This window comes from Semicossyphus pulcher, unplaced genomic scaffold (assembly GCF_022749685.1).
Source record: "Semicossyphus pulcher isolate SPU_LCO1_2020_fin unplaced genomic scaffold, fSemPul1.0.p SCAF_15, whole genome shotgun sequence".
NCBI classification, from domain to species: Eukaryota; Metazoa; Chordata; class Actinopteri; order Labriformes; family Labridae; genus Semicossyphus; species Semicossyphus pulcher.
In genome coordinates this window covers 9,602,617-9,623,120 of record NW_027211659.1, presented here as the reverse complement: position 1 = coordinate 9,623,120, position 20,504 = coordinate 9,602,617, and the positions used below count along the sequence as shown (strand labels likewise).

Sequence of the window (20,504 nt, the reverse complement as noted above, 5' to 3'; positions counted from 1 at the left end):
TGCTTTGTTTAACTTGATATGTTCTATCCTACGCAGCTCCTTAAATCAGAGTCCTGTCTCAGTAAATAATGATTGGTTTGTCGATAAAACATCCGTGAAAATGGACGTCAAAGCTGCCCTGTAAGGTTGTATAAAACACAAAATATGCTTTACAGAGCTGGCATTGTAAAGCTCAGAGACTATACAGGGAAAAGCTCATATAATAGAGCATATTCTTGACCTGAAGCTGCCAAACTCATTTTTTTCCCTCTTTATGACGACAGCTCACAGCTACAATCAATCACAGCTGAAAATGCATCCTTAAAACCCCCCCAGAAGATGTAGAAACTCCCCTCATGATAACCCCACGCTCCCTTGAGAGGTGCTATTTTGCTCTGAAACACCACATATTGCTCCATTGTGCAATTATACCAAAACCAGCCTGTTCTTCCTCATCTTTACACTTGATACGGTCCACCAATGTTTCCTCCCCCTCACCTGGATGTCTGCTTCTCTTGAGTGAGACATGTTTCTGCCGGACTCTCCACCCACACTTCAAAATAAAGCAACACATCTGCTGAGCCCTTCAGCGGGAGGTGAACACTTATGGCACATGAAGTACTGTTTTCTGTCCTCCGATCCCACTGCTTTTTTCCGATCAAATGATTCATAACAAGAAAGCTTTTACTGTTCATTCATCCCTGAGGATGATATAATATCTCTTATGAATCACCAACAGCAACATGGGCCAACAGGGACACAGGATAAACTGATGACTGGAAGGGAACAGTGATAAATATCTAATGTAGCAGTCTGCTGAAGAAGCTCATAGGACCATGAGAGAAAATGTTTGTCTTATTGTATCTTTACATCTTGGTCTCATCTTAAAGGAGACAAGTTTATTAAAAGTGTATTATCTAAAAATACCAATGATTAACGAAGTATGCATCTCTGTCTGCTTCATTAACTTGCCCTCTAACACACACACACACATTCACACACACACTTCAGCTACTGTAGGCACTCTGCCCCACCCTCTCCCTCCCTCCCTCCCTCTCTCTCTCCTCTTCTTCTCTCATTCTTGCATGCAGAAGTGGAGGAGGCAGGACTGGGAGTAGACTCAACTAACAGTTTTCAGAAGTGCTGGAAAGAGCCTGACTAAATAGAGAAGAAGTGCATGACACAAAAACACACAACAGAGCCTGTGAATAATAAAAATAAATCAATCTGGCTAACTGAAACACTCCAGTGTGTCTATCTTAGCCTGTTTAGCTTTATAATGCAGGAATTATTTGATAAAACAGGCTGAAATCTCAACCTAAACAACTTGTTTTAAAGGCTTTATAAGCATGTCTTGAATTTACACATCTTCTAAAGTATAACATCTTCACAGGCTGCACTTTGCCCACATTAAAACTCTAACAGGCTTCTTCAAAAGTATACATGTAAGTCTAATAGATGCTTTAAAATCTTACCTCAGCCCCTGTCAGGTCTACACTGGAGTAGAGAGCCGCCAGCAGAAACAGTGTGCCGCACGGTAACAGCATCTCGGCGGTGCTCTGTAGAAACTTCAGGCGCAACAGTGCACAGTGCCCGCTAACAACCACCTGTTGGCCGCTTTTTGTCTTCTTTCTCCGAGTATCTCACGGTTTATCGGCGGAGCTCGGGCAGCACGTTTGGCTGCATCTTTGTCCGAGACGATATGAGCTTCTGATCAATGCAAGTTGGTCTTGTTTCTTCTGCACCACACCCCCCTCCCAAAACGACCACCCTCGCCCATGCTAACAGACTCAACCCTGATGTTACAAACACTTTGACTTTTCTCGGTAAGGAGAGGGACTACTCGGCACACTTTGCCGTTTTTGAGAGAATATTTCAGGAGGTTTTGGTGCCACAGGTGCCTGCTCTGGAACTTTTCAGCTCGAGAACCCGCGCGCATCTCTCCCCTCTTGACCACTTTTCCGACTTCATCATACCACCGCACGCGAGCCTGGTGTGACTGTAAGTATTGTACTTATAAAAGTGACGGAAAATTAATGAGATATACTGGTAAACTTTATTTTTTTCATTGTAACTGTTCAAAGACAGCTGTTTCATTCCGCACGTACCTTTTAAGGACATTTTTAGAGCATAAATAGTGTAAATAATAAAGTTTTGCGTCATTTAGACACCGGTGAAACGTGTGGACTCATGGGTAAAAAGTGATTTTTAACGTTGTGGGGGTCTACGTGCTCCTCAGGTGGGGCAGTCATGCTGTAGAAGTGTCGCTACAAGTGAAACAGGGGAGAGGAACTGAACTTTGAGGTACGCATGAGTCGGACCATGCAAGGACTACACAACAGAGGACTTTACAATCTGAGGTGAGCAGGAAAGGAGCGAATTTTACTTCTAAATATGACTTTATTGTTCTGCAAATTCAACGCTGTCTTTTTCATTGACCGCAGGCTGCTGCTTCTCTGCCTCTCCATTGCTATCCTCGCCTCTGGAGTGCACGCGGTAAGTTTTCTCCCTCACGTGTTGTTAATATTTTCTTGCAAACTGCAGCCATTTGTCACTCAACGTTTACATATGAACCTGATAGTGTCTCCAGACTTGGTATGTCGTTCTCACAATTGCTCGGCATGCACATGCAGACCGTGGGAGTGTCTGGTTTGGGGAGTTCCTTCAGTAGGAGGGTTCTTGGCTTTGCCTGCTGGTAAATAGCAGCAAAGCTCAAAACAGTTTTATTGTGAAACGACACGACTCATTTTTTCCTGGTAAAGGTTAAGACATTTTTTACTTTCACATACAAAAACAAAACGAAACAGAGTTTCGTACAAGGCTACAATATGTTGTGTTTTGCTAACCTGGCAGTGATTGAGGGGTGGGGTCATGACCTCTTCAAGCATGATGATAAGTTGAGTTTTATGAGGACAAATTTGTCATGGGGTGCTATATGTTACAAAATAACTACAGCCAATACTCTCCTTAACGGAAAAGGCATGCCCTACATTCTTTTCAATGCTTTTGTGTCAAACATTTATGTCTATATTTAAAGTTACATTATTACAGGACTATATAGTTTTTCCATCAGTATGCATTAAACTTAATTTACACTCCCTATATACTGATGGATACCTGGTAGCTAATTTGAAGACAATGCTAACTGATGTTTGTGTTGTGCAGAAATTAATGGAAATCAATGAATTCCTGAGCCAGTAAAAAAAGAATTCAAAATCTGAATCTTAACAGCACAATTTCTGTTGCAGTTTAAAGATGCCTTCAAATCTTTAACTAATACTCTCATGCCCTTACTGAAAGGGTTACTGGTGCTTCTATTGTTTCTCAAAGTAAGTAAGTTGCTAACTATTTTGAAATCGCTCTTATGTTGCTCATCAAGAAGACTCTGTCTAGGAAAACACAAAGAGTTTTGTACTCAAGAGGCAGAATTTGCGAAACACTTCTGTGACTCATTACGCAAACTGCCAAACTTATAACTTTGTCATGATGTGTTTTTTAAACCACCAGCTATTTGGCTGGATGAAATGTCTCTGTGTGATACAGAGGCGAGCAGGGCTGTGAGGTTTTGTTCCTCGATCAAACGTAAAGCAAAGGTTTAAGAATCGGTCGAGGAAAGGTCAAAGGTCACTCCAGCTGCTTTGTGTCCTGTCAGAATGTCTTTGGGCATGATGCAGAATATTCATCAAAAGTAATTCAGCTAATTTATTTCAGGTTTCCTCACAAGCCTACATGATAAACACCCTCACTCGGCGCGAGTTTACTCTATACTCTTAGAGTTGAAATGAAAGACTCTCATCAAATAAATCTATTGTTTACTGGGCCAAAGTTATAGCCCATAAAATGTTCCTTTTATTAATTACTTCGTATCCTCTGTCGCCAGACCTACCGACTTCACATGCCCTACTTTCTTTCTAAGCACACAACATTGAGCTTGATGCACACGATGCTGAGGCCATGTATGTGTTTCTGCGTGTGTTTGCAGCAAGAGACCGTGTTTTGCTTTTCTGTTTGTTGCAGCCTGCGCAGGACATCAGATGGTCCGCGGTTCTATCGGGCATTTAATATCAGACTCAAGGCTCTTCGATGAAGAGTTATTTTCCTGCCGTGTGATGAAAAGGCCCGTTGTCTCCTGCTTTTATCTGATTTGCTCAGGCCTCGATGAAAAGCGTGTGACACAGCGGAGCTCCTCTGTTTATTGTGCGGCTCTGCTCCGAGGCCATGATGCTGGAAAACAGTGACACTGTTTTAGTTTTGGCACCATCCATGTGCTCTGTGCGGGCAAGTTTATTGTCAGATTAGGAAACAGCTCACATTGATTATAGAAATAGCTTGAGATAAAACAAAATAGCTCCAGTTTCTGGGTTTGACGTAACAACAGCATCTGACTTGTTAAAATACCTCCATCTGCACACATCAAAGTGGTTGTTGAACAATAAGGACTTAGTTCCAGTCAGGAGTTGTAGGTAATGAGGCAGTTTAAAGAGTTGATTTAACATGAAAAAACACTAAAGGAAGCAGTAAACAATCAAACAGCGCTCTGAAGTTTCCCATCAGACAGAGTTTCCCAATCTGAACTGCGTGTCAGGAAATATGTTTCTGTTTAATATCGATTCCAAATCTGACCCGTGGGACTGTTTCGGTTCTTTAAACCAGACCCCGGCCTCTGTTCTACAACTGTTTCCCACCATCTGTCTCCTCGTGACGTTTGGTTTTCCCCTGCCTTTAGGAAATATCATTCTCAAGATGTTTTGCATTCAAGATTTCATTAATAATTTTCACATTCCTCTTCTTCTGTAAACAACATGAATTCCACGGGGGCGCGATGTGAGTCACTGTGTCTTCATCACACTGTGTGGCAAGAGCCTCTGATTGACGCCATGGGCCATGTTATGATAGAAAAGTACATCAAGACAAATGTGTTGTTATGAAGTGCCACACTTTAAGGAGGGGTTAAAAGCCAATGAGAAAGACGAGATGTTACAGTGATCAGCATTGAATCACAGGGCTGACGGCCTGACACATAAGCTGTGTCCTATTTCAGGGGCTGCATCCTACGAAGGACGTATTTGAAGGCAGATTGCATCACAGCGGCATGTTCGAATAGATTGAGTTAAAACCAAAAACTATATTAATGTAAAAAATCTACAAAAGGGGCCTTGAAACTTCAAATTGTCTTTCAAATAATAGGTTAATTTATGTGACGTTATGATAGCTAGTTAGCCAGCTATCTACCTGTTGCTAGGGGACAGGAGTGATGCTGTGTTGCGCAAGGATGCAGCCCCTGGATGCAGCTTTAACTGATTATTTTAGCGCTTTAAAGGCCTCTGAGTGCTTGTTCGATCATGAACAGTGTGTAAAAGTAGGCAGGATATTAACTCTCCCCTGAAACCTGCTGTTTTTTATTCTTCTAACCATCAGTGGGGTTACTGTCTTCATGGAGAAACAATCCAAAAGTCGTCTCCTTTATTGCGTCTCTCACCTCTCTGCAATGGCTGATATTTTCATCCATCCTTTAAGTGTGTCTATGAACAACAAGATTAAACCTTTGTCTTTGTACCAGCTAGTCTGTTTGAAACATGCTTAACCTTAAATTCAGCTTTGCTCGTCAAACCCGCCTGACTTTAAGATGCCACATTACAGGGCCTTTGGGACGGTTTTAATGGTACAGCAGGGAATCTTATTTGCTGGTTTCCTGCTCCGTATTCCACATGGAAATTCCTGACTTAAGTAAAATTGGACCATTAGGTTCATGGGTCCATGCACACTTACTCCTCACACACACTCTTACACCCTGCACACAAATAGCGTTTATCAGTGTCCGTTGGCGGAGGAAGGAAAGCTCTTGAGGCAGTAATGTTAACAGGATGTTTTGTGTAGGAGCCTTTGAGAGGCTTTGAGTCTCAAGTGTTTGAGAATATATTTCAAGATGTGCTTGAGCACGATGCAGTGAGGGGATGATGCTGGCGGAGAAGTTGTGGGAATCTGTGACCTTGACAGAAACGTTTTTTGGCTGCAGATTCCTTCAGTACCTGGAGGAACAGCAGCAACATCTGCTGTAGCAATTGCCCTCTTTTCTGCTAAGTGGATGATTGTGATAAATGTTGACTTTTTGGCTTCGCAACCTTGCGGTCAAACAAAATCAAGCTGTGTATGTTGTAAATATACATAAGAGAATAGGAAAAACATGCAAATGCAGTTGACATCGGATACACGGCCTCGCAGCTCGCTCCAGATAGTTTGGGGTCACCCGCGATGGAAAGCCGACACGTGACTGACCTCTCCAGTGCGATTGTTTTATGGGGGAGGAAGGTGTGCGTTCACGGCGAGAGGAAGATGTCTGCCTGTGATAAGGGTGGAAAAATGGCCTGCACATCCCCCCTGCCAAAATAACGACTTGTGATATAGAGAGTGCCTGACTGGAACAATCAGGGGAAGAGCCCATTGTGCTGTGCTGCAGGAAGCCTCGGATGAGAAGCCCATGTGTGTGTCGGGGCTTCCCTCCCTTGTCACTGCTGCGTGCATGCATGGATGTGTGTGTTGACGCAGAGGTGGCATGCATTTTCCACTGAGGCGTTGCCTTAATGTCAGAGACAAACCTCGACCTCTCAGCGTATGTGCAGCGTGACGTCGGTGCTGATCGGTTGGCACGTGCCTGCGTGGTAACATAGGAATGGATTTACAGTGCGTGTCTTTTGTTTTCTTAGCTATTGTTTCCTCAAGAATGGGGTGTTTCTGTGTGAAGCGTGACTTTGTGGTGATGATTATTTGATTAGTCTCCGTGGGTCGGCATTGTTTCTGTGAGGAAAAGGCCTGCTGAGCTTGGCTGTTTGCCCCCATTGCTGCAAAAATGACCCCCTTAAACAAGCATCCATGTGCAGTTAGGAACTGTTGAAAGATTTGTGATAAAGGATTAAAAGGTCTGCAGAAGATTTTCTTGCAGTTTCTTTCAGGCCGCTGAGAGATGTCTCGAATTAGTAGGTCAATTCGCTCTCCCTCATCGGCAGGATGTGCGAGTGTGGGTTTAATTTTCTTTCTCGCACGTGCACAGAGTGCGGGCTGTGTTTATCTGCGCGCTCAGTGAAGTCGGGGTTTTTATGGGAAACATCCTGAGAGCAGGACTGTGTGAAGAGAAAATAGATTATCCAGAGGAGCTCTCTAAACAGGAAAAGGAAACCGGGTGGAGTTAAATGTGTCAGAGTTTCTTTACAACCCTGCAGGACCCCACATAGCTGGACGACTCCACAGAGTGTTTACTGAGCTGTATGTCCACGATGTAAACTCGGTGAGATTCATGCTGTACAACGAAGCAACACGAGGAAGAGAGAGGGGAGTTTAAGAGTGGTAGAGACCCTGTTTTATTAGAGCCTATTGCAGGAGGCAAAAACTTAGTAACTAAGTTGCTAAATCAAAATCTCATTAAATCATATATTTGATCTTATTCCAGATACTTGCAAGTTTAAACTCTTCATATTAATACAAATAGTTTTCAGTCAAAGTGTCCAGTCTGTCTCCATCAGTCCTTTTGTTGGCATAAAGAGGTTTATAAAAATGTTATTTTATAATTTGGGCCTAAAAATGATGTGAAAGTATGTAAAAGAAGAAAAGTTCAATATCCAAGGGAACATGGAGCCAAGAATACCAGCGGTTTGATTGTGGCTAATCTCTGTTCATGCTCCATTTTCATTCCCAGTCATGTGTGACAGCCGACAGTCACACACTACCACGCTTGTACCACTGGCCCAGAGCTGTACATGCCGAGTGTACAGATATGCACACACACACACACAAAATCCGTCACTCCCTTTTCTCTCTCTCTCTGTCTGTCTTCCTTTCAGAAAAACATAAGCACATGCCTACCTTTGTACATTTATATACTCGCGGTGAGCAATATGATTATATTTATATAATCGATAAAGACAGCTTCTCTTTGCCTATGAGGAGAAGCCAGAACCAACTACTGATCAATCTACCGCTTGTCCTGTTCACCAGTTAAAGCCTGGCCCACACTAAAAGGTTTCTCAAATCCTCACAGATGTTGAAAATGTGAGCGACCCCACACATGACGAGATATAATCACAGATTTAACCGTTTTGCTTCTATAGTGTATGGAGAGCAACGATTACGCCGAGTCCTCACAACTGGAAATCTCACAAAATCTCTCGCGGTCAAACGAGACTTTAGAGTAAACACACATTGCGGACGACGGGCAGGAAGAATCGGTGATGATAGTTTTTGGACTTATTACAGAAAATTCAGGAAGAAAAAAGAACAAACTGGATGAAGCGGTGGAGACGGCGTGAACATGCGCTGTACGTGTTACTTTATGCTTCACGTCTGCTTTTGTCGCCATGGCTGCGGTTGTTGTGCTTCCTTCTTGAGTCGGCTTGCTTCCCCATTGGCTGTTGTTTCGTTCCACGTGATGATCCACAGACTGCGTGCTTGGCTGTCATCGGGGTTCCCCCCACACAACAGGATATCCGATCGTAAATATTGAACACGTTCAATATTTACGATTTGAAATCGGAGCGGGCCTGACCTTCTTCTGAGCAGATCGAGGGGGAGGTAAAATCACTCTTAACATCCCTCACACCACAGGAGCATCTGGCAAGATCATCTTTAGAACCATCAAAAAATCAGGACTTTGCTTACGATTGTCGGAAGGGGGATTATCTTGTAGTGTGTACCCCGCTTAACCAAACGAGCATGACCTGTGTGAGGAAGCCGGAGTACCCGGAGAGAACACACAAACTCCACACAGAAAGGCCCACTACATCCAGACCATGAGACCTTCTAGCTGTAAGGCGACGGCACTAACCACTGCACCAATGTGCAGCCTAAAAGAAACGTTTTCAGGAGAATTTCTTCAGCCTCATTTGATGCAATATGATTGACTTATTTGTCAACACTCACAATGATTACATGTTTATGTGTCAGATTAGTTTTTTAAAGTAATACATTTGATTGCTCAGCCAGAAACGGTAATTGCGATCTTACCTCATATTAAGAGATTCTACATGTGTTTTAAACCATCACAATATAGATACACTTTTACATATATAGGGATACTGGATTTTGTTCACATTGCCCACCCCTACAGTATACCTGCATTCTGTCCTCCTCACATACAGTACTTCCTTCTTGGAGACATTTGCAGGTACATGTTTACTTATGTCCTTCTATCTTGCATTGGAAGTAGAAGTACAGTTACCTTCCACATTTAAACTAAGTGGTTTATATTCGCTCCCTTGTTTAATATTAAGATTTTTTAAAGATAAACACACTCTCTGTAGTCGACCCTTTACAGTAAATCAGTTTGTTGTAACTGTAGCTCGTCGTAGTAAACTTTTATTTAACTTGGACTGAAGTTCGGAAGTAAATTCAATGTGGACGTCGTCTCTGGAAAATCCCTACAAACTGTATATATCCGCCCTGTCCTTTGCCCTTACTCTACATCTCACAGTGATTAATGTGGGGACGCAGGGGTCCCATCAGGCTTTGTTGAAAGAATTCCAAGACCTCCGTCCTCCCGGTCCTCCCAGTGCTTCAGCCTCTCAGTACAGCTCTGTCCCTCACTTCCTTTTATAGCCTCATTCCTGCCTCTGGTCTCTCTCACCCCTGTCTTCTGTCCCCTCGCTCTCTCTCCATCTCTCTCCTAAAGGGACATTTGGCAGACGGCTGTCCTCCCTCTCTTTTTCTCTTCCTCTCTCGGCTCGTCTCCTTCACGTTTCAGCTCTCTCCCCTTGTCCCCCGCCTCCCCCCTCGTGTGTCCTCCTCCTACACGTGCGTCTCTGGTCGTCTGTCTCTCCTCAGCAGAGGTGAGTTTTCTCAGTGAGCTCAGACGGAAGGATTGTTTCAGCTGTGTTTATACAGAGATTATGGGTCCAATTTTCATACAAAATTAGAGATATTATTGTATCATTTTGTTTTAATTCTATTAATGTCCAGGAACAAGTCATATCCTGCCGTATGTCGGCCCATAATGCCACATCTGTGATATCACATCAAGTAGAAACATGGCTGATCTCACTGATCGTGTTATACACATTTTTTCTCTTGGACTCCAGACATAGACCGTCCATTTCCATCCCAGCTGTGGTCAAATTGATTCGACTGAATTATTTCAAGTCATGGGAAGAATGTCAACAAAGTTAAAAGCGTACTTTGTGATAACACGACCTTGTCCAATTCCTCCGCCTCTCTCTCATCCCGTCTTCCTCTTTCTTCTGTAGATGAGAGTCGGCTGTCATTGGCTCGGCACAACTTTGCTCCACACAGTAACATCTTAGGAACTACTGGATGGATTGCCAGGAAATTTGGTACAGATATCCATGGTACCCAGAGGATGAAACCTAATGGGTTTGATGATCCTCAGCCTCTCATGTAGTGCCACCACACTGATTTCATGCAGTCTAGAAATTGATTAGATGGGTTGCCATGAAATTCAGTCCAGACTTTATTCTCCCCTTGAAGACGAATAACTCTTATGATTAATTAACTTTTGATCGAGCACATTGAAAACTGTAAGTAGTATAATACTTGTTTAGATACCTAAACCGATGGAATTCTCATCATCCTTAGCTTAACGTAGCTCTGGTGCTAATACGATACAATATATATTGTTTGCATTTGGGGACTCTGTATCGTCTGCCGGATGGTAAAATTTCATATTCCGAGTGAAGGGTGTGAGACGGGTCAGACAGAACTCTCTGGGCTAACTGCAGGGAGGGGTTTTCAGTCCTCCCCACAACCTTCATGGCAGTCCGTACCAGGTGAGCTAACCTAGATTTCGATTTAACAGACAGACCACCGTACCACGCCAACATCCCGTACCTAATGATACTCTCGAACACAGCCTAATAAAACAAGAACATTATCTTCTGGTCCACCCCAAACACTTCGAATCTGCCTAAAAAATACTGTAACCGAGAACAAATGTGCGAATGCTTAAGGTGACTGCACACTGCTCGGGCGACGCCCAACTCACCCCAACATTATAAAGTCGGCAGTTGCTGGTTTCAGTCTTTAGAATGTTCCGGAAACCAACTGCCAGCTCCGCACTGCCCCGACATCAGCTGACAGGACTGACTTTTGTTGCCTACTTTTTCTTGTTTAAGTTTTTGCTTTACTTTACATGGACGAGGGTCATGCGTACTGATGTTCCACACGCGAGTGTAGGCTAGTTGTCAAGGTAACGCTCTCTCAGAATGTTAACGTTAGTTTGGAAAAGGCGCATATTGGTTCGACTTTCCATGACTCCACCAAACCCGACTGGACATGTCAAACTCAAACAACTCCAACCAACAGCAACTGACCCAACAGTTGGTGTTGGTTGGAGTTGGTTGGCGTTAGTCTGGGCAGTGTGCAGCCACCATGAACTTGGTGAACATTGTAACTTCAGCACGTTAGCATGTAATTGTGAGCATATTAGCATCCTCATGATAGCATTTAGCTCAAAGACCCACTTTGAGTGCAGCCTCATAGAGCCACAAGCGTGGTAAAGGGACTATATAGCGCTTTTCTTGTCTTTAGGCTTTACACTACATGTCCCATTTCACCCTTTCATGCAGTCATACCCTGTAAGTCCTCTTTTTGGAGGATTTTGCCCATATTTGGATTCCTTTTTAGGACATTTTTAAAGTAGAACTAAAACAACAAACATGGCCGTTCTCAGGTCTCACAGGTTGTTTCTGAACGTATCCTCCCATCTGGACGTCATTGATCATCTGATGAGACGGCTGAGCAGCAGATCTATCAACTTAACAACATCTGACAGGTTGGACTGTTGGACTAACCAGAACAGAAATGGGTCTAATCCCAAATCCATTTAGCTCAGACTGCTGCAGGAAGCATTGATTAGAAGTGTGGCCCACTGGGAAATGGAGTTGAGACTTTGTGACCCGAGGCCAGTAAAGGAGAGTGAAGGTCCAGCTGTGTCAGGTCCAGGTCAGAAACTAGAGCCGTGTTTACACGGGAGCAGAGCCAGAGGAGCACAGTGGGAGTTTCTGCTCTGGCCGGCTCCTTTCTGCTCCAGGTCATGTTGTCCTTCACAGTCATGTCCGACTCTTTTTAGGGGCATTTTGTGTTCTTCAGTTGATCATGATATATCATTCTGTGATTGTCTTGCAATATATAAATTATCTCAGAATCGCTGTATCGTGATGTTGTCATCGTGGGCCACATATCGCGTATCGTATCGTGAGTTACCCTGCAATTCCTGCCGTCAATTCTGAAACAAGACACGTGATCAAAAGCACCAAAAAACAGACACAAAATTAAAAAAAAATAAGCTTGAACCAATGGCAGCTGTTTTCATAACCTTATATTTGTGTTAAACTATCCATCAATGATATTTTGAGACAAGAAAAGGAAGGCTGTACAGCTGGTTGAAACCAACTTTATAGATAAGTGGTACGCCCCACCCTAAGGCGGCCCTATGGGGCTAACAGCTATACACAACTGACACCTTAAGACACTCAAATACATGGGATTTATTAGATGTCAATTAAACAACCAAATAATTAACAGAAGGTTAACAAAAGCAACTAGAACACAACACAAAATCCCAGTCTGAGAGGCAGAACCACCGCAGTCCCCACTCCAAAGGCCTCTCTCTTCAGATGCCGTGTCTGGGGTTTTTAAGCACCCAACACCGGGTGAACCTCATTCTGCAATCAGCAGGGAAGACACAACAGAAAGGCAAAAGGGACAAACAGTGCGGGGAACACATACAGCCGTAACAATGAGCATGTCTTCATTATTTATTCCACATATCCTGTTAATTGATGCATCAAACAGACTCCAGGCTCTGCTGACTTTCAGTGGATGTAAAAGAGGAGCTTGTGAGACTCTGACTCACTCAACTGAAAAGGTTAACTTGGTTTCCTTAGCTGCTCTAAATGAACGTGAGAAATCACAACTTTGTGTGTTTAGTCTCACAGCTGTTCCCATGTTGACACCGAGACATTTAAAATGCTCATTCTTTCCAACAAACCTATGACTCATGCTCAGCTTTGTGCTCATTCATCGCCAACTCTTTGGACATTTGTCTTTGGAACGCTCCAACCCTCCAAAAGGAAGTCAATGGCTGTCAATGTCAATGGTGTTTCAGGAAACAAAATAAGCTGTAAAGAAGCAATGGTGCCGACAAATGTGCTGTATATCAAGTAAGAAATCTGTGTGAGCCATTAAGGCCGGCACGAGAATCCCCCTTATCACCGTAATGGAGGCCTGTGGGACATCTGGTGCTACGTCCAGACATGCCTCAGTAACACAAGCTACGCCAACACAAACAGGGCTATGTTTGATGTTCGGCTTTTCCGGCCACTGTATGTAAATGTGTGCGTGTTTGTTTTATAGCAGCAACTTGATTATTTGATCAAATTCTGTGTCAGACTATTGGCGGAAGCTGAGGCAGCACAGAAAGCATAAACGCTCCCTCTGACATGCTGGCCTACTTTTTAAGCCATTGTAGTTTGAGTTTTTGCACAAAATGTGCCATCCTGAAAGACAAACTACGAGTAAACTCTATTTTTCAGCCTCATTTTGTGAGAGAAAGATTTCTTGTAGCCCACATCTGAGTCACACAGCCAGACAGCAACAATGACACAGCATGATTTGGTCACCAACTCGGCACACAAACATTTGTGGTTTTATGTTTATAACCTCCCACTCACAATCACATAGAGCACTTAGACGTGCTTCCCCCCTCCTTTTTATTCAGCAAACTAGAACGTCCTGATCCAAACTGCTCCTTATGTTGTTCTGGAGTCACCTGGAGGCTACAGCTGAGGCTGCAAAAAATATGGTGAATTAAGTCAAGGCATTGTTTAAGGTCTTTTGAAGTGAACTAAGGACGGAATCCGGGCTGGCCAGAACTGTTGGTAAGGTGAGTAGGTGGCATCAAACCAAAGTACATGCGTTTAGATCGTAGCACCTTTCTAGTCTTCTGAGTTTAAAGATACTTGTTCAAATTACTAATCCTCACATGCCCACAGCTACGCTGAAAGAGCTACTGGTGCTCCAATTGTTTCTCAAAGTAAGTAAGGAAATTCCAAAGTTGCTGACTTTAATAAAGTGAAGGAAAATACTTGGAACGATTATAAAATTCTACGGTAAAGAATGTTAATAGATTTGTTCGATGAGGAAATTCTTGAAAAGGACCATTTAACGATCTATAGTGCATGGTTTAATGTGCGTACATTTAGAGCGTGTCCAAAGCTCTGTAAGTCGTTAAACAGAGAATAATCTGGGTGCCACGAAAGGCACAAGTTAGTTAATTATTCATTGGTCTGTTTTGGGCGGCCAAATGAATGAAACCATTAAGAGTGTCGTCTGCCATTCCATCTGAAAGCCAGGTGTACCTTGACATTTGAACAGACCAGGCTGAGGTCCAACACCTATTTAACTTATCTCATTCCATCTATCAGTCAAACTTTCTTTAACCTGGTATTTTTCACTCTGTGCTCCCTTGATATAGCGATGCGCCAACAATGGTTGTACAAACTTTCATGGCAATCCATCTGATAGCTGTCAGACATTTAACTATAAAATTAAAAAGATTTTATGGATTTGGAGGGAAGTCAGATCTCCATAGTCAATAACTCCATCTCAAAAACTTCTTGGCAATCCATGAAAGAGTTGTTGACATGTTTTAGACTGGGTAGCTCTTGGTTCAGATGTAAACTCCATGTGTAGAGTGCATCCTTCACAGAGATGGGTCTCAGCTGGCAGAGGGGAGTATCACACACCCGGGACAGGATCGGTCTCATCCAGAGATATTTATGCATCAAGATATTTCACGCATCATGTTTCCATCACAGATGTTTCTCACGTACAGCTTCCCTTATCAGAGCTTCTTGATGAAAGTGGCCGGGTGTTTCAGTTCGACGAGTTTGCACTTTCTCTTTGACGTCCACATCGTTAGAGTAAAGAGGGGCAGCTGCTACCTTCATTATCATAACAGCAACAGATAGTATATCGACTGGTGCATAAGGCTATTCACACACACAATCAGAAGGACATTTCTTTCCTGCATAATGTATTGCATTATGTTTCATCTCTATTCCATGCGTACTTATGTATTCTATAACGCATGTTTTTTATGAGCACATCCCTGATTTCTTAAATGTATGTTTGATATTTGGTTTCATGCATAGAATGGGTATTAGAAGCAGTTGTAGCCGCTTGGTTTCAAAAGTGAAGCCGATACAGAAATGCCTTCATCCTGCAAAAAGAAGTCAAATTGTGAATGGAAAGAAGCCAGTAGAGAGAATGTCCCTTTTGTAACTTAGAAAACATTTTCCAATTTCCATTCGGGGCGTTGGCTCGGTGATAGAGTCAGTCGTCTTTCAATTGAAAGGGTGGCAGTTCGATCCCCAACTCATGAGTCGACATGTCGTGTCCTTGGGCAAGACACTGAACCCCCAATCGCTCCTGATGGCATAGCCATGTATGAAGTCCATTTACCATTTGCTTTCCGAGCTGTGGGGCTACACGGTGGTGCAGTGGTTCGCGCTGTCTCCTCACAGATAGATGCTTCCTGGTTCAAATCCAGGTTCCGACTTAGGGGGCCTTTCTGTGTGGATATCACATGTTCTCCCCGTGCATTCCCTCTGGGTACCCCGGCTTCCTCCCACAGTCCAAAGACATGGTCGTTAGGTTTATTGGTGACTCTGAATTGCCTGTAGGTGTGAATGTGAGCGTGAAAGGTTGTCTGACTTTGTAATTGTCAGTCTTGGTGCTTCCATTTAAATTTTAGGGTTTCTTTAAGAACACAGTTTTGGTCTAGAATCCTAGAGATTTAATGTTTGTTGCTTTTTATCCTACGTTGGTTTTCCTGTCCCCATTCTCCTTGAGTCCACATGTTAAAGGTGTCTTTAGGCAGTTATGTCCTTTGATGTTGGGCAGTGATGGCAGCAGCCTTCTAAGAGTTCCAAACAACAGACAGGTGGTTGTAAAAGGGAAGTGGCATCCACCAATTTTAAATGTGGGGATTAGACATTCCTCTTGGCCAAAGTCAAAGTGGAAAGGTCGCAGGTCAGATCCTTTATTAAGGATGAGCAACAGCAACTGCCAAACAACCCACAGTTTCCTTGTAGTAGGATTTGGTTTCTGTTGACTTTAGTGTCCTTAAGAGTCTTTATTTATGGCATCACAAAAGCCATATTTTACATCTCCGCTCGGTTTCATCTCTGTTGTCCCCCCATAGTTTGACTTAGTGAAGGGTTCAAACCGTGTCATCACCAATCTTGGATCAAACACTCATCCTGACCTGCGATAGTCTGTGATCTGTTCATTTGATACCTCAAACACAGAGGGGGGGTCTCACACAAACACTGTTCATACTCCACCGTGTCGTTTCATGTGTGAAAACTGAGAGGCCATCTCTAAGAGGCAGTTGTCGTCTCCATCAGCAGATCTTCCTGTGGCAACGAGGTTGATGTGTGAACGTTTGGATGTCTAAACAACAGGAGAGAAATGGACGAGTTCTCATCATGTGTTTTCTGTTTAGAATCTGCAAACAAGTCATTGTGGTTTTAATCAGTTTGTTCATCACGCATTTCTAAATCATGTTTTTATTTAGTTATTAATAATTAGGGCTCATAGGACGTCGTAGTGAGTAATGTACCGGGGGAAATGTGGAATGTACAGCTGTGTCCACATCACTGACAACCATCTGTGTTCTCTGTTTCTGTGTTTTATGCCCTTTCTGCTGTTTTATTCCATCGGGGAGAGCCATCACAAAGCATTGTCTGGATTCCATCGATGATACTGATCTGCATGTTGGGATTATATGTCCATTTCGTCCCATTTTTAGAGCCATGATAATGCAGGTTTGCTCTGGAAAACCATAAAACCTCCCATTATCCTGTTTTTTTTGCCTCCTGAGTTTGGCCAACCCCAGCAGAGGCCCTACCTTACCTCTCCAAATGTTGACATGATTCCTCTCCATCTGTATTTATAATCCAAGACTTCAGTTTGTTCTGTCTGCATTTTTCTTCTGTTTTGGTCTTGTCATCATCCTGTCCTCTTAGCTGTGTTGATGTTGGCTCTTTTTTACATAGACAGGAAGTGTTGGGAAGCGGTTATGTCTGTGGTAAACCTAATGTAAACATAACAGTAGAAACCAAGAGCCGGGTGAGTCAGGCTGACCACAGACAATCCACAAAAACCAAATGTCATCAGGTCTGAATCTGCTCCATGACGGGGGAACAGTGTAAAAGAGTGCTGTTAAAAGTTGTCACCAACAAGTTTGACAGATAAGTCATTAATAAAGCAAAAATCACTCACCAACTTTACAAACATGGTACATTTGATGTTGTAAATGGGATTCCTTTGGATTTCCATCAGGCTTCAGAAAACAGTGAAGCAATAAGTCCCAATCTCATCAGACCTCTGTAAGGCAAAAGAAAGGGAATAATTAACAACTGATTAACGGATGATTGTCTTATTACATCATATATTGGGACACGTCAAACATACTAACAGTTGTCACTAGAGATGAGACAAAGTATTGATACAGCAATATACCATCGTCCTGACTCGTGCATAGATGCCAAATATACATATTTTAATTTACAAATATTTGTCGCTCTAAACAGATTTCCCTGCAATTTTGCGGTAAGTCAGCTTATGACATGAACGAGGCTAATGTGAACGTAAGAAGAAGATAATCAGATATCGTGATGTATCTTATTATGACTGTGTATCGTGATATTATCGTTACCGTTGACGACGTATCATGAGTTACCCTGCGATTCCCACCCCTAGTTGTCTGTCTGTACTGATAAAGAAGCAGAAATATACAAAGTCAAATTGCGTGTGATCATATGTATCATTGTCATTTTTAGAGTAATAGTAGAGTAGACCATTTTTGGAAGTTACTACCAATCTGCTTATTGAGATGTTTCTGAGACTGTCACAGAAAGCAAGTGAAATTATTGTATCCCCCTAAAAACATGGCACAGCTTCATGTTTGTGTTTCGGTCCAGTAAAAACCATCTATAGAGTAAAGATATTATTGCTGAAGAAAAGAGGTTCAGCTTGTCCATTATTGTCTTATATCAGCACACCCCACTGTGCGTTATTGCTTTATAACAGCATATTAAAGCACCAGTGTCCCATAAATTTATACTGTATCATTACAGCATCACCTGTCTCTATGTTCATAAAGCTTTTTCCTCATAACATAAATCTCAAAAGAGTACGAAAAGCTGGTCGTGAGAAAGAGAGCTGTTGACCCAGCTGGTTGTATTTCATTTACTGTTCAGTGTATGGAAGGAGTCGGTGCACATACAGAGAGGCAGCAGTGCAGCCATAAAGAACAGGGAGGCAACCAAAACAACATTCCTCATTAAGAAAGGCATTAATCTGACCGACGTGGCCTTAAGGCCTTGGACTGTACAGGTCAGGCTTGAAGAACTCAAAAGAAAAATACGAAAATATTAGACGTCAGTGGCTTGCGTAGAGACTGGAAACGGTTTACATGCACGTACGACCCTGGACACACAGACATTAGTATCAGACATCCATCAAACAAATGTAACCTCACGAGCTTCATTGTTTCTGAAAGCAAAATCTAGAAATTTATTTTCATACTAACATTCATTTTCTTCTTTTAGCTGTGTTTGAAGTAAAGGGTAAACTGATACACTCATACTTAGAAAATGAGGATCTCACAAGAGAGGAGAAGAGTTTGCTTTGGCTCAGGAGACACCGTTCTGGCTCAAAGAGGAAAACAGCTCGGGCCTATTTTTCGAATCTTTCCTCCAAGGAATGTTTTAATTTCTCCCTTTACTTTTGTGTGAGGTCCGAATGATGTTCAGAAATGCACAGGTTACTTTATATATGAAAAAGAGGGGATCTTCTTTTGTGGAAAAGCATGTTTATGTCTGTGCACATGATTGCAGTTTCGAGGTAAGGCAGATGACTTCAGAAGATCGCAGGACATAAAAATGATCAACAGTGTCGAGCCGTACTGTAAACGAGAAGCAGCAGATGAGCGATCACTGCAAACCGGATCCAAGGAAATGACCTTGTTTATGTCCATTGTTCATATCATATACACTATGTTCTGACGGTGTTCATAACAATGTATACTCTCCAAACCTTTCAAGAATGCAAAGTTATTATTAATGGATGACATCATCTCATAACTGCGTCTATGGCGGAAATGACCAAGACACCTAGCAGTGTATCTTCTGCCTCTTTGCATATTTCTTTGACTCACAGATGAAATGTTGAGTCTGCTTTAACATTCAGTCTTGCATGTTGAGACTGAGAGCAGCTCATCTCTCACTGTAACTTTACATGGGTGTCATATTTATAGTAACAGTCTGTAGGACCCAACGCTGTGGTGGTTAGGTGCAATATTGTGGCAACTACTGGACTCTGTGAGCTGTAGCTTTTTGTCTGAACACACGCCAAGGTTGTGTTTACACCTGTAGTTTTGGTCACTTGTCCTGACTTTGTGTATATGTGTAATTAGCAGATAGATGAAATTGTAGTTTAGCTTTCGCACCACAAATGAACCAGCTTGGTATCAAAACTACCGCCTCTTAAAGCAAAATGAGTCCACGTGTCTGGTCCCTGACACTTTGATTGACATATGTACTACCAGCCTCCTGAAGTGTATTCTGATGCCTTTAGATGGCCTGTTTGGCTCAATTGGTAACGTTGATGCTATATCATTATATGTTATTATCCTACTCTGTGTATTCTAGCGATAGACCGATATGTTTTTTTCAGGGCCGATACCGATACCGATTATTAGTAGTCAAGGAGGCCGATATCCGATATTTGGAGCCGATATTCATTTGCAGTAAAAGTGAAAATATTGGCGTCAAAATTTTGAATAATACAAACTCCAACACTTATCTTTGTTTAAATGCCTTTAAGCATATGTTTATTAAACAAACAAACAAAAAGCACAGGGAGTTTCCACGGTCAGCAGCATCTCTTATAAAGTTCACTGAAAATTTAAATAAATAAATTAATAACTTCCTGAAGTTTTATAAAGTAAATAAAACAGAGTTAAATAAAATTTGCAAAGAAATTAACTTTTTCTCCTCTCCGCCTTGTGTGTGAGCACTCTGCACTCTTATCGGCCGTCGGATAAAAAAATGTTAAAAAAGAATTTATTTATTTATTTATTTTTTTAAATGGCCGATGCCGATATGCGTCAAAATGCCGAATATCGGCGCCGATAATCAGTCTATCCCTAGTGTATTCTGACATGTTCTCATTAAAGAGAGAGCAAACAAGTTTATTTTATAAGGGGAGCTGCGCTTTTTCACATTGCAACATGTTTACAGGTCTTAGGAAGTACGAATATCCATCCATGAGCTATACTGCTAATGCTGTTCAGGGTTGGAGCCTATCCCAGTCATTGTCATTGGGCGAGAGGCGGGTTACACCCTGGACTGACACATAGAGACAGACAACTTTTCACGCTCACATTCACACCTACGGGCAATTTAGAGTCACCAATGAACCTAACGAGCATGTCTTTGGACTGTGGGAGGAAG

At 42.4% G+C, this 20,504-nt stretch overlaps 2 protein-coding genes across 2 annotated transcripts in view; one reads left to right on the top strand and one right to left on the bottom strand.

Moving 5' to 3' along the window:
• The window catches only part of col4a1 (collagen, type IV, alpha 1), a 40,661-nt gene extending 38,995 nt beyond the window's left edge, over positions 1-1,666 (bottom strand). The window contains exon 1 of the mRNA XM_069662740.1: positions 1,455-1,666. Within this exon, the coding sequence (XP_069518841.1) occupies positions 1,455-1,526 (72 nt within the window). The 5' untranslated portion in view covers positions 1,527-1,666. The remainder of the gene's footprint in view (positions 1-1,454) is intronic.
• Positions 1,667-1,780: 114 nt separating this feature from the next.
• Positions 1,781-20,504, top strand: part of col4a2 (collagen, type IV, alpha 2) — a 63,254-nt gene continuing 44,530 nt past the window's right edge. The window contains exons 1-3 of the mRNA XM_069662829.1: positions 1,781-1,980; positions 2,219-2,339; positions 2,424-2,475. Of these exons, the coding sequence (XP_069518930.1) occupies positions 2,290-2,339; positions 2,424-2,475 (102 nt within the window). The 5' untranslated portion in view covers positions 1,781-1,980; positions 2,219-2,289. The remainder of the gene's footprint in view (positions 1,981-2,218; positions 2,340-2,423; positions 2,476-20,504) is intronic.